Below are 11,807 nucleotides of genomic sequence, written 5' to 3'. Positions count from 1 at the left end.
AATAACCTCAGATATGCAGATGACACCACCCTTATGGCAGAAGGTGAAGAGGAACTAAATAAAGAGCCTCTTGGCTCTTTCAGCCATGTTGGACCCTGTGAAGGCCTGCTGGGAACAGGACTTCTAAAACGACAAATATGTCTGGAAGGCTGTGGTCCAAGGCAATTTTTGCTGGCTATAAACGGGGTCTACGGAACCAAAGGGAACACACTGCTCTCCTGAAAATTGAAGATGTATATGCTCGAGATGAAACTGAATTCTATTTAGGCAAGAGATGTGCTTATGTGTACAAAGCAAAGAACGACACAGTAACTCCTGGTGGAAAACCTAACAAAACCAGAGTAATCTGGGGAAAGATCACTCGAGCTCATGGAAACAGTGGCATGGTTCGTGCCAAATTCCGAAGCAACCTTCCTGCTAAGGCCATTGGACACAGAATTCGTGTGATGCTGTACCCTTTGAAAATTTAAACTTCTTGAAAATAAATAAAAGTGTGGATTTGTAAAAAAAAAAAAAAAAAAAAAAAAAAAGAGCCTCTTGATGAAAGTGAAAGAGGAGAGTGAAAAAGTTGGCTTAAAGCTCAACATTGAGAAAACTAAGATCATGGCATCTGGTCCCATCACTTCATGGGAAATAGATGGGGAAACAGTGGAAACAGTGTCAGACTTTATTTTGGGGGGCTCCAAAATCACTGCAGATGGTGACTGCAGCCATGAAATTAAAAGACACTTACTCCTTAGAAGGAAAGTTATGACCAACCTAGATAGCATATTCAAAAGCAGAGACATTACTTTGCCAACAAAGGTCCGTCTAGTCAAGGCTACGGTTTTTCCAGTGGTCATGTATGGATGTGAAGAGTTGGACTGTGAAGAAAGCTGAGAGCTGAAGAATTAATGCTTTTGAACTGTGGTGTTGGAGAAGACCCTTGAGAGTCCCTTGGACTGCAAGGAGATCCAACCAGTCCATTCTAAAGGAGATCAGTCCTGGGTGTTCATTGGAATGACTGATGCTAAAGCTGAAACTCCTAGACTTTGGCCACCTCATGCAAAGAGTTGACTTTAGAAAAGACCTTGATGCTGGGAGGGATTGGGGGCAGGAGGAGAAGGGGACGACAGAGGATGAGATGGCTGGATGGCATCACCAACTCAATGGACAGGAGTTTGAGTGAACTCTGTGAGTTGGTGATGGACAGGGAGGCCTGGTGTGCTGTGATTCATGGGGTCACAAAGAGTCGGACACGACTGAGCAACTGAACTGAACTGAATAATATGCAATGTTGAGCATTTTTAAATCCCACTACTGGGCAATACCCTGAGAAAATCATAATTGAAAAAGACACATGTACCCTAATGTTCACTGCAGCACTACTGACAATAGCCAGGGCATGGAAGAACCCTAGATGTTGTTCATTGACAGATGAATGGATAAAAGAAGTTATGATATATATGTACAATGGAATATTATTAAGCCATAAAAAGGAATGAATTTGAGTCAGTTCTAGTAAGGTAGATAAACCTAGAACCTGTTATACAGAGTGAAGTTAGTCAGAAACAGAAAAACAAATATCATATATTAACACATATCTAAAAGAAATCAGTCCTGAATATTCATTGGAAGGACTGATGCTGAAGCTGAAACTCCAATACTTTGGCCACCAGATGCAAAGAACTGACTCATTTGAAAAGACCCTGATGCTGGGAAAGATTGAAGGTGGGAGAAGAAGGGGACAACAGAGGATGAGATGGTTGGATGGCATCACCAACTCGATGGACATGAGTTTGAGTAGGCTCCAGGAGTTCGTGATGGACAGGGAGGCCTGGTGTGCTACAATCTGTGGGGTCACAAAGAGTCGGATATAACTGAGTGACTGAACTGAACTGATGGAATCTAGAAAAACTGTACTGATGAACCTATTTGTAGGGCAGGAGGAGAGACTCAGACATAGAAAACAGACTTATGGATAGAGCAGGGGAAGGAGAGTGTGGGACTAATTGAGAAAGCAGCACTGAAATATATACATTACCATGTGTAAAACCAATAGCTAATGGGAGGTTACAGGGAAATCAGCCTGGAGCTCTGTGATAATCTAAGGGGGTGGGGGGCAGTGGAGAGAGGTTCAGGAGGGAGGGGACATGTGTATACCTATGGCTGATTCATGATGATGTATAGCAGATACCAACACAACATTGTAAAGCAATTACCCTCCAATTAAAAATAAATAAATTTTTAAAATATCACAAATGAGGACTTCTCTGGTAGTCCAGTGGCTAAGACTCTGTACTCCCAATGGAGGGGGCCCAGGTTGAACCCTGGTCAGGGAACTAGATCCCACCTGTTGCAACTAAGACTCAGCACACACAACTACTGAGCACTCTAGAGCCCACGAGCCGCAACTACTGAGCCCATGTGCCATAATTACTGAAGACCCTGGGCCCTAGAGCCCGTGCTCCACCAAAAGAGACGCGATCATGATGAGAAGCCTGCTCACCGTAATGGGAGAGTAGCCCCCACTCACCATAACTAGAGAAAAGCCCATGCAGCAACAAAGGCCTAACACAGCCAAACATAAATAAATAATTTAAAAAAAAGACTCAGCACAGCCAATTAAAATATTTTAAATAAATATATATTATGAGTGATTAGCAAAAAATGTTTTTTAAAAATTTAATCCACCCCTTTTAGATATCTCTCATTTCATCAGACACTAAAAGGAATCTTTAAACTGATAGTTTTACTTCATGTACAAAGTTTCAATAATTTAAATCATTAAGTCTTGACCTGATGTCTCACCTTTGAAATTCTGACTGCAGAAGGAGCTCCAGGAAAACCGGGAATACAAGTTTTAAATTCACTGATTTTGCTGAAAGGGCCTATTCCACAACCATTGATGGCAGCAACCCTGAATCTGTATCCTGTGCCTGGAACAAGATCTTGTTTCTTAAGTAAACTGTAGTCAGGTACGTCTGCATTTCCTATCTAAAATGTAATATATGCAAAAGTCAAAGGAAAGATGTAATTAATTATTTTTCATTGAATAACAAAACTTTTAAAGAATGAATTAAGTTTTAGGGTTGTAGTGCACATTATTTTCCTCTTTCATATATGGAATGAACCCCCTCAAAACAAAGGTAAATAAGCCCATAAATTGGTGATTCTCATCCAGAGGAAAAGTGCCTTTCCAGTTGAGAGTCACTGGTTATAAAAAGAAATATGAAGGTATTCTGCACATCAAGAATACAGAGAAAAGAGAAAAAAACTAACCAGTATTAACAAAGTAACAACTATCTCCATGTAAATTTAACCTGGAATAAAAATCTCAGAAGATTTACTGTCAGTCTAGCCAGGAATGATACGTTTTGGACATAGGCAAGCAAGCTTGATCAAAAAGGAACAACTAGCATGCCAGCACAGAGCATTTTAAAAATTAACATTCAGCAGATACTGAATAAATGTTAAATTAAATAACCGGATTGCATACTCTAGGTAGGAAGCTCATAACACCTACAACTTTCAAACAGTTTTTACATCACTACATCACTGTGAGATAGTGCCAACGTTTCGTCCCATTTTTAAGGGAGTTACTTCATTTCACAGATGAGGAAACAGTCTCAGCGAGGTTAAACAAGTGATTTGTCCAAGGTCACACTGTCAAGTGCTGAAACTGATAACTCAAACTCAAGTTTACTATATGTTTCCTTCTTTGGGGAAAGACAGATAGCTACCAGGCCCTTAGATACAGGTAGTTCCATATATATGAAATCAAACTACAGCCAGAAATTTTGTTAGGCATAATACTAACACAATATTAATAAGGATGTCTGTTTTTGTTAAGAATTGGAGGATTCAATATGTAAAAGTGGGACACCAGAAAGTAGTATTAGAGAAACCAAAATATAATGATAAATGTTACATTCTCCATTTGTAAGATCTCTGGGAGATTCAAACCTGAATATCCATTTTGTTGGCAATTCCCTCTCTGCAATTCCCATTCCAGAAAAAATTAGTTCAGTATGCTTTGGAGCTGTTATCTATTTCATAATTCTTAGAAGGTTAATGTCTCTCTATATATAAGGTCCTCACTGTATTCAATAGTGTTAAGGACTTTACATTTCTTAAATTATGAAATTGGGACTAACAAAAGTTCTAAGTTAAAAAAAAGTTCCGTTCTAAACACTCCAGGTAACAACATTAGAGATACTTCAAGAAATCTTCATCTGTACTGGCCAGACTGTATCATTTATGACTCAAAATCCAGCCCAGTGAGTGTATAAGACTTTTTAAAATAACCTGCTTGTGATATATTCTATAAACGGAGCCTTAAAAAAGAATACAATAACTAATACAAACTCTTAATTATAGGTAGTAAACAGATCCCAATTTCACTCATTCAAATGTCCTGAATCAGGATTACTTCTTAAAGTTGCATGTTTGAGGCTTATACTTAACAGTGTAGAAAACACGTCAATAGCTACCTTTGAAATGCTTTGCTTCCCTTTTGGCAGCAAATAAAACTGGCTCACCAAAGCTGTATTATTTTTAAAAATTCCTACGTCACACCACTGTCGTTCTCCTGCTTTCACCATGGCCACCGGATTTGAAGGAGTCTCTTTCTAATTTCAGAGAAAGAAAAATTTATGAAGACTCTTACTGAACATACAAGAAATGCCAAGATTTAATAACTCCATGCAGTGATCTACAAGTAGGTATATGGGTAAACGCCACAACATTAATAGCTCATAAGTAAATAAACTCTTAACAGATTAGGTCAACTGACAAGTGAGACAGGGATGCCAATTCAAACACAGGGAGTGACAGGCATTCTCCAAGTCAGTAGCTCTGTGCTATCAACCTACTGGAGTTAGCATGCTTTCCAATCAGTGATACGTTAAAATGCCAGCTGTTTTATAGAACATTGTCATTTCAGAGACTCTCTCAGAAAATGTAATAATCCCTTTAGTGTGACATTACAACTCGCTCCAAAAGGAGCGAATAAGGAAAAATTCATTGCAAGCTGGCTTATTTCTAGATTCAAAAACAACTAGCAGAAATTCAGTGATCTTTGCACTTGAAATACCTGTGATTCTCCAAACCTAAAAGGAGAAAAAATGTTCAAAACTAAAATGCAATTTGAATATAATTTAGCATACACTAAAGAGGAGCAGATTAAACAGTTTGACATTTTTATCTTGCTTTAACAAATAAACTTCCTGTACCTTAAACTACTTTTAGTGATAAGTGAATTGTACTTGTCCTTTTTAAGCCCATCTTCTTTATAAATGAGACCCTGTTTCCAGAAGCTCGAAACAAATATGTACTTCAGTTATTTAATCTGTCTTAAATACATAACAGCAGAGGTACATGCTTATAATTCACAGTACTTGTTATTGAGGCTATCACACATGATAAAGTGAGCTAACCAGGAGAGTCTTAAAGGTTTTTAAGAGAAATAGCTTTAAACTTGTTAAAACGCTCTTCAACAACTTTTATAAAACAACTGGCTCCAATTGCAACTATAGATACCATTCCAACTGATGCACTGTAAAACAGATTCAAGAGAAAAAAAATCATTTTAATAATTCTTCTTTGAGAAGAGTTATTAGAACACTAGCGCTTAACATTCTGGAAAGGTGAAAGCTAATGAAGGTAAAGACATGATCAAAATCCACAGAATCATCACTGAAAGCAAACTAAAACTACAAACTATTCTTGAAGGTTCTAAATGGTAAATGTTAGGTTAAATAAAAACTCTTGCTCATAGCAATAAAGTTGAAATGACTGATAATTTAAAAATATACAAAACCACATATATGTATTATCCTCCTATTCATCCACTTGAGACAGTCTTAGTATAATATTTGTGAGGCACATTCCTGGCATTTAAGTTTGATACCAGGCAGACTAATTCTGGCCTTCCACCAAAAAATCCAATGTTAGAGATTATTAGGATATCCTACAGGTGTGTCTGACTCAAGATTGCAATATTCTGTTGTTCTATTAAGCAGCTAGCAATAAAACCATTCAAGTTTTATGTTCTATAACATGTCTTTTTATTCTTTAAATTGTTAATTAATTTACATATGTACATATATCTATGTATATACACACATTTCTGATTATGAAAGTTAACATTATAGAAAAAGACTGAAAACATAAAGAAAAAGTAAAAATTATCTTTGGCCCCACAACCTGAAGAAAATCATCTAGCAAGGTAGTGTAGATTTGTGTGGATTCATGTGAGAGTGTGAATGTATGTACTGTGTGTTTTTAATAAAACTAGGAATGCACTATATATATTATTTTTTTATCCAACTTTTTCCACTTAAGATTACACTGTGAACACTTTTCTCTTTAAGCCTCCATTTTTCAATCTGTGTCAAGTAATTACTAAGAGGATACCCAAGAGCCTTTTCCTGAATTTAGGCTGAAGTTGCTCAGCATTTAAAGTGTATTCAGCCATCTGTAAGCACATCTCATCTCCAGGGCATATACTTACAGAAAACGGCATCGTGGCAGCATGTGCCTCCACACGGCTTATCTTAGTTGCAGGCAGTGCACATGTTTCATCAACTAAAAATTAAACAATTCATCAGATAAGACTTATATAATCACTGAGCAAACAGACACATTAAAATATAACTTATAAATATGCAAAAATAGCCAGAGGGAGAAAAAAAAATCACAACAATTAGAAATATGGACCCTCTAACTTGAACTAATTCACAAAGCTCATGTTTTCAAGGATTTGCTGACTAGCTGGAACTTCAGAGAATGTTTGTCAAACATGAAATACAATTCCTATTGCAAAATCATAAAATAAGAATTTACAAAATCAGAAATTGATCAAGCTATAAAAACTGTTACTCCATAGCAGAGAACTAATCTTTTCTAAGGAAAAAAAGTTTTGCTGAATAAACTCATGGTAGGAAAGATAAAGTCTGATTGTATTACAGTGCAGCAGAGAATATACTATATAATGATTTTAAATGAAATGCCTTTATCTTTTTATATTCAATTCAATCCAAGATGAAATGCAATTCCCATCTAAAACAAATACGTTTGCTGAATTTCTATATAAAAATGGGTCAAAATACAGTATGTGAAACACATTTCAAACCTTCAGCTTTGGTACTGAATGCTGTTAGTGAAGTTTCATCTTTAACAACTGCCCCATTTGTACTGGATGATTCAGTTTTAATGGTCTGCTGGGTTACCATAGTTTGTGCGCTGGAAACAGTACTGGATACAGAAGTTTCAGGGATTACTGTTCTTAAGTCCAGGCAACTACTTAGAACACCTATATTTGCTGAAGTGTGAGGACCTAAAATTAAATGGAAAAGATTAACTATTAACAAATGAATATCTGCAAGTAACTGCTGTATCTTAGAGTTCTTGTCACCCAGTTCTAAGCATTCTCAATTTTAAAATCATTAAACGTGAACACCACAAATGTCAGCCATATGACTTAACCATTAGGCATAAAATATCAACATTTAGAAAAATAAAATGCATCATATCCATGGATGTCCAACTTCTCAGTTCCTTCCTCCATTCTAAACCCTGAATCACTGTTCTTAAATTCTACTCAACCATAGATCAAATGGCCTTGCCTTCCATTTTAAGGAAAGAAATAGTCATCAGGCATGAATGCCACCCATTTTCTGCCTTCTCTTGTCCTAAACTAGAAATGTTTTTATGACTGTGCCCAGCCCCTCTGTCTTCTCTTCCATTTCAGAAGATGACTTCTCCCCTAAGGTAAGTTTAATCTATTCTCTTGTGCTCTTGGTCCCATTCCTTCCCCTATATTTTGGGATCCTCTCTTATCAATCATTCCTTTCTCTTCAAGGTTTTCAAATTCTTCTGTGCAAGTTTTGGCCCTCAATCTATACACATTATCAAGTCTTCTCCAGTCACCATCTTCCCTCGCTACTTTCCTTCAGAGCAGTCTACTTTCTTGACCACCCCAATCTGATTGAGCACACCACTCTAAGGAAATGGCTCTGACAAATGTCCAGGGATAGTTAGCTCTAAGGGATACTGATCAATTTTCATTTACTTGACCTCTGTGTAATATAAACAATGCTGACCACATACTTTTCTTTGAAGTTGTTTCTGTCTATGACTTGTATGCACTCATGTATGCATCATAAATGTATAGTTATAAATGGTAATACCCACTACAGAGGTAAAAAATATGATACCATTATAAATTATAGTTATAAATGGTAATACCCACTACAGAGGTAAAAAGTATGATACCATTTTTTTTGGTTCTTTGCCTAACCTTCTTGGGAAGCCTTTTCAATCTCTTTAGCTGACTTCTCTTGTTCAGATGACTCTAAATGCAGGTATTTTCCAAGCCCTATCTTGTCTCCCATTGCATATTTCCCTGCTGCTTTAGCTACCATTTACAAATCATACATCTCTCAACTATGTATATCCTAGGCACAGTGTCAGGTCCTGAGAATCCAGCAGTGAACAAGTCAGAGAAGGTCCTTGTTCTTGTGGATATTAGACATTCTTAACTTTGAAATTAATATTTCCAGCCAAGAACTGCCTTCTAGACTCCAGACCTATGGTATCCAACTGCCCATTAGAAATCTTTACCAATATGTTCCTCAAGTGTCTCAAAAACAGCAAGTTCAAGGTTGAACCTATCTTATTCCCAAATCTGTTCTTGCTTCTGTATTTCTTATCCTGATGAAGAGTATCATCATCCACTGAATATCCAACCCAGAAAACTGGGAGTCATGTTCAACTTGTTTTCATTTCTCATATACAACCAGTTTCCTAGTCTAATAGGTGCTACTTTCTAAGAGTCTCTGAACTAATGTATTTTCTCTTCTCCATCTCACCCACTGCTTTAGTCTCTATGCATCTCTTTAAGTCCTAAAAGAACCTTCTAACAAGTCTCCCAATCATCTCCTATAATAGCTCTTCCTGATGGTGAGGCTAGAATGTCCTTTCCAAAATAAAAAACAAAAACTAATCGTGCCACTCTTTCACTTTTGAAAAATACCAGTTACTCCAACCTACAGAGGAAAAGCCCAATCTCCTCTTGTTAACCTGAGACTAGCTAGCCATTCATTTACATATTTGAATATCTACGATGTGCCAGATGCTGTCATTGTATAACCACTCGTTTCCCCATTTGCCTAATATTAATTTTATCCAAACTGCCTTATAAGTAGGATTTAGAGTACATTAGGATCCTAAAATCTCAAAGCTCATATTTGTTTTCAAGAGTGTAAACTTCTTTACATGATGGACATAGAAAATCACTATAAAAATTTAAATTGATGTCTAGTACCAAGCTTTTGTAATTCTGACCAAATGATTCATTTACATCAGCAAATCAACAAAACAAAGTCTCTCCTCTTCCACAAGTAATGAAATCAGAAAAACTATAGGAAACTATTTTTCTTGAATATTTTTATCTACCATGGATTCTTAAAGAAAAATGGAAATAAAAAGAATATTTGTCTTGTTATTTACTGAAGAGGGATTAGCTTTTTATTAACTGTCACAATTTTTTCAAATTAAAAATGAGGCCACCTATTACTATGCCAGGGATATATCAGAATAAGATTTATAAAAGTTTAGATACTGAAATCAGAGGTAACATTTAATACATCACAAATGATACCAGAATATTAAAATTAAAATCTTTTAAATACAAGCCATCAAATTATAAGCTGTTCCATGCATTCAACAGGCTAATCAACAGTTCTCATAAATGAACTATCTTTCTGAGGATAATACAGTTATTTGCTAAGCAAATATTTATTTATTCATTTATTTATTAAGTGACTACAATTTGCCAAGCATGGATCTGGGTGCTGAGGAAATACATATGAATAAGACAGACAAAATCCTGACCCAAAATAAATAATTACAGATAGTTATAAGCACTAGGACAATAGAATAATGGAACAGTGACATTGAACACACTGGCCAACCTCAAATGGCATACGAGAGCTTGCCTCATTTAAATTCTGTAGTCAATAACTAATCTTCACTATTTAGGTAAGTTCTTGCTTGGTATCATGAAGTATATATCATCTTTTGAAACTGGATCCAAACTATGTAACATTTACTTTTTCAAAGACTCTAAAATTCTCTATCATTATTATAAAAAGCTTTAGCTTTATGTAAAATGCCATCTTTATACCTTCATTTTTCCTTAGCATATCCACCACACAACTATTATGATTAGAAGCATTAGCTGACAAAGATGAATGCAAAGAGGCATTAGAATCATTTGATGCTTTGAGATCTGGTTTGTTTTTCACTGAAGTTCCTTTCATGGCTGTATGTTCAGATTTTACACTGTTCACTATATCACTGATCTACAAGAAAGAAAATAATTTATTGCAGCAAGTAATGTTCAATTAAATAGAAATATATGTAAAAACAAGCAAAATAATTTACAACTTAAATGCTTTTGAAAATAAATTATCCAAAATATAAAACAGCTTAAATTATAGCCTTATATTATTCTTTAAATTTTATAACAGCTTAAGAAAACAATTTCTTTTCACTTAATATCCATTCTCAAAAGATCAGTTCTGAAGGGAAAAGGAACAGTAAATTTCGAGGGAATAAAATTTATATTTTACAAGTGGTAGCTAGTATTCAAGTAAATATGGACAAGCTAGACCAACCTAGTCAGCATATTAAAAAGCAGAGACATTACTTTGCCGACAAAGGTTCCTCTAGTCAAAGCTATGTTTTTCCCAGTAGTCATGTATGGTTGTGAGAGTTGGACCATAAAGAAGGCTGAGCGCCAAAGAATTGATGCTTTTGAACTGTGGTGTTGGAGAAGACTCTTGAGAGTCCCCTGGACTGCAAGGAGATCAAACCAGTCAATCCAAAAGGAGATCAGTGCTGAATATTCATCGGAAGGACTGATGCTGAAGCTGAAACTCTCATACTTTGGCCACCTGATGCAAAGCACTGACTCCTTGGAAAAGATGCTGATGCTGGTAAAGACTGAAAGTAGGAGGAGAAGGATGACAGAGGATGAGACAGTTGGATGGCATCACCGACTCGATGGACATGAGTTTGAGTAAGCTCCGGGAGTTGGTGATGGACAGGGAGGCCTAACGTGCTGCAGTCCATGGGGTCTCAAAGAGTCGGACATGACTGAGCAACTGAACTGAACTGAATAGGTGACAATACCCAAGGTACTGAGTTTAACATTCTGGTCAAATTTTCTTAACAAGATTAGACATGTATACTAAAGATTTTGTGTGTGCTAAGTCACTCTAGTCATTGCCAACTCTTTGCAACCCCATGGACTGTAGCCTTCCTGGCTCCCTTGTCCATGGGATTCTCCAGGCAAGAATACTGGAGTGGGTTGCCATGCCCTCCTCCAGGGGATCTTCCCCACCTGGGGATCAGTGTCTCTTATGTCTCCTGCACTGACAAGCAGATTCTTCACAACTATAGCACCACCTGGGAAGCCCTTACTAAAGATCTTTTGAATCCTAAAAGACAAATCTGTTACATGAAACCTTCAAGCATATGAATTATTTTGTATGACTGAGTTTTCCATATAGGCATCAAGATTTAATACATACACATATCAATATTCTTCACCATTAAACATTTTAGATAGCAATCTTCCTAATCACCTGTTTATTTTCTTAAAGATACTATAATAAACACATTTAAACCTTGTGGTAATTCAAATCACCAATGTAAATATCAGTTATTATATAGCAATAACTATAGGTCTGCTGAACCATAAAGGTGATCTGGCTTCATTCAAATACCCCAATATTGCCTGCCTCTTTTTAGTTACCTGT

At 36.4% G+C, this 11,807-nt stretch overlaps 2 protein-coding genes across 3 annotated transcripts in view; one reads left to right on the top strand and one right to left on the bottom strand.

Moving 5' to 3' along the window:
* Nucleotides 1–11,807, bottom strand: part of HCFC2 (host cell factor C2) — a 50,656-nt gene that overhangs the window by 9,521 nt on the left and 29,328 nt on the right. For both annotated transcript variants that reach the window (XM_018048188.1, XM_018048187.1), the window contains exons 10-14: nt 10,169–10,346; nt 7,115–7,318; nt 6,494–6,567; nt 4,473–4,610; nt 2,791–2,976 (exon numbers count right to left, since the gene is read on the bottom strand). In XM_018048188.1, the coding sequence (XP_017903677.1) occupies nt 2,791–2,976; nt 4,473–4,610; nt 6,494–6,567; nt 7,115–7,318; nt 10,169–10,346 (780 nt within the window). The remainder of the gene's footprint in view (nt 1–2,790; nt 2,977–4,472; nt 4,611–6,493; nt 6,568–7,114; nt 7,319–10,168; nt 10,347–11,807) is intronic.
* On the top strand, nt 89–502 carry LOC102169908 (60S ribosomal protein L35a). Its single transcript, XM_005680552.3, has one exon. It carries the CDS (start codon nt 138–140, stop codon nt 468–470), a length of 333 nt encoding a protein of 110 aa, XP_005680609.2. The 5' UTR covers nt 89–137; the 3' UTR covers nt 471–502.

The sequence above is a fragment of the Capra hircus genome, chromosome 5 (assembly GCF_001704415.2).
Source record: "Capra hircus breed San Clemente chromosome 5, ASM170441v1, whole genome shotgun sequence".
NCBI classification, from domain to species: domain Eukaryota; kingdom Metazoa; phylum Chordata; class Mammalia; order Artiodactyla; family Bovidae; genus Capra; species Capra hircus.
The sequence above is the reverse complement of the archived record's forward strand: the minus strand, read 5'-3'. Positions and strand labels throughout refer to the sequence as shown.

Excerpts from the sequence above, each read along its gene's own strand:
- LOC102169908 (XM_005680552.3), top strand. The coding sequence starts at position 138 with ATGTCTGGAAGGCTGTGGTCCAAGGCAATTTTTGCTGGCTATAAACGG.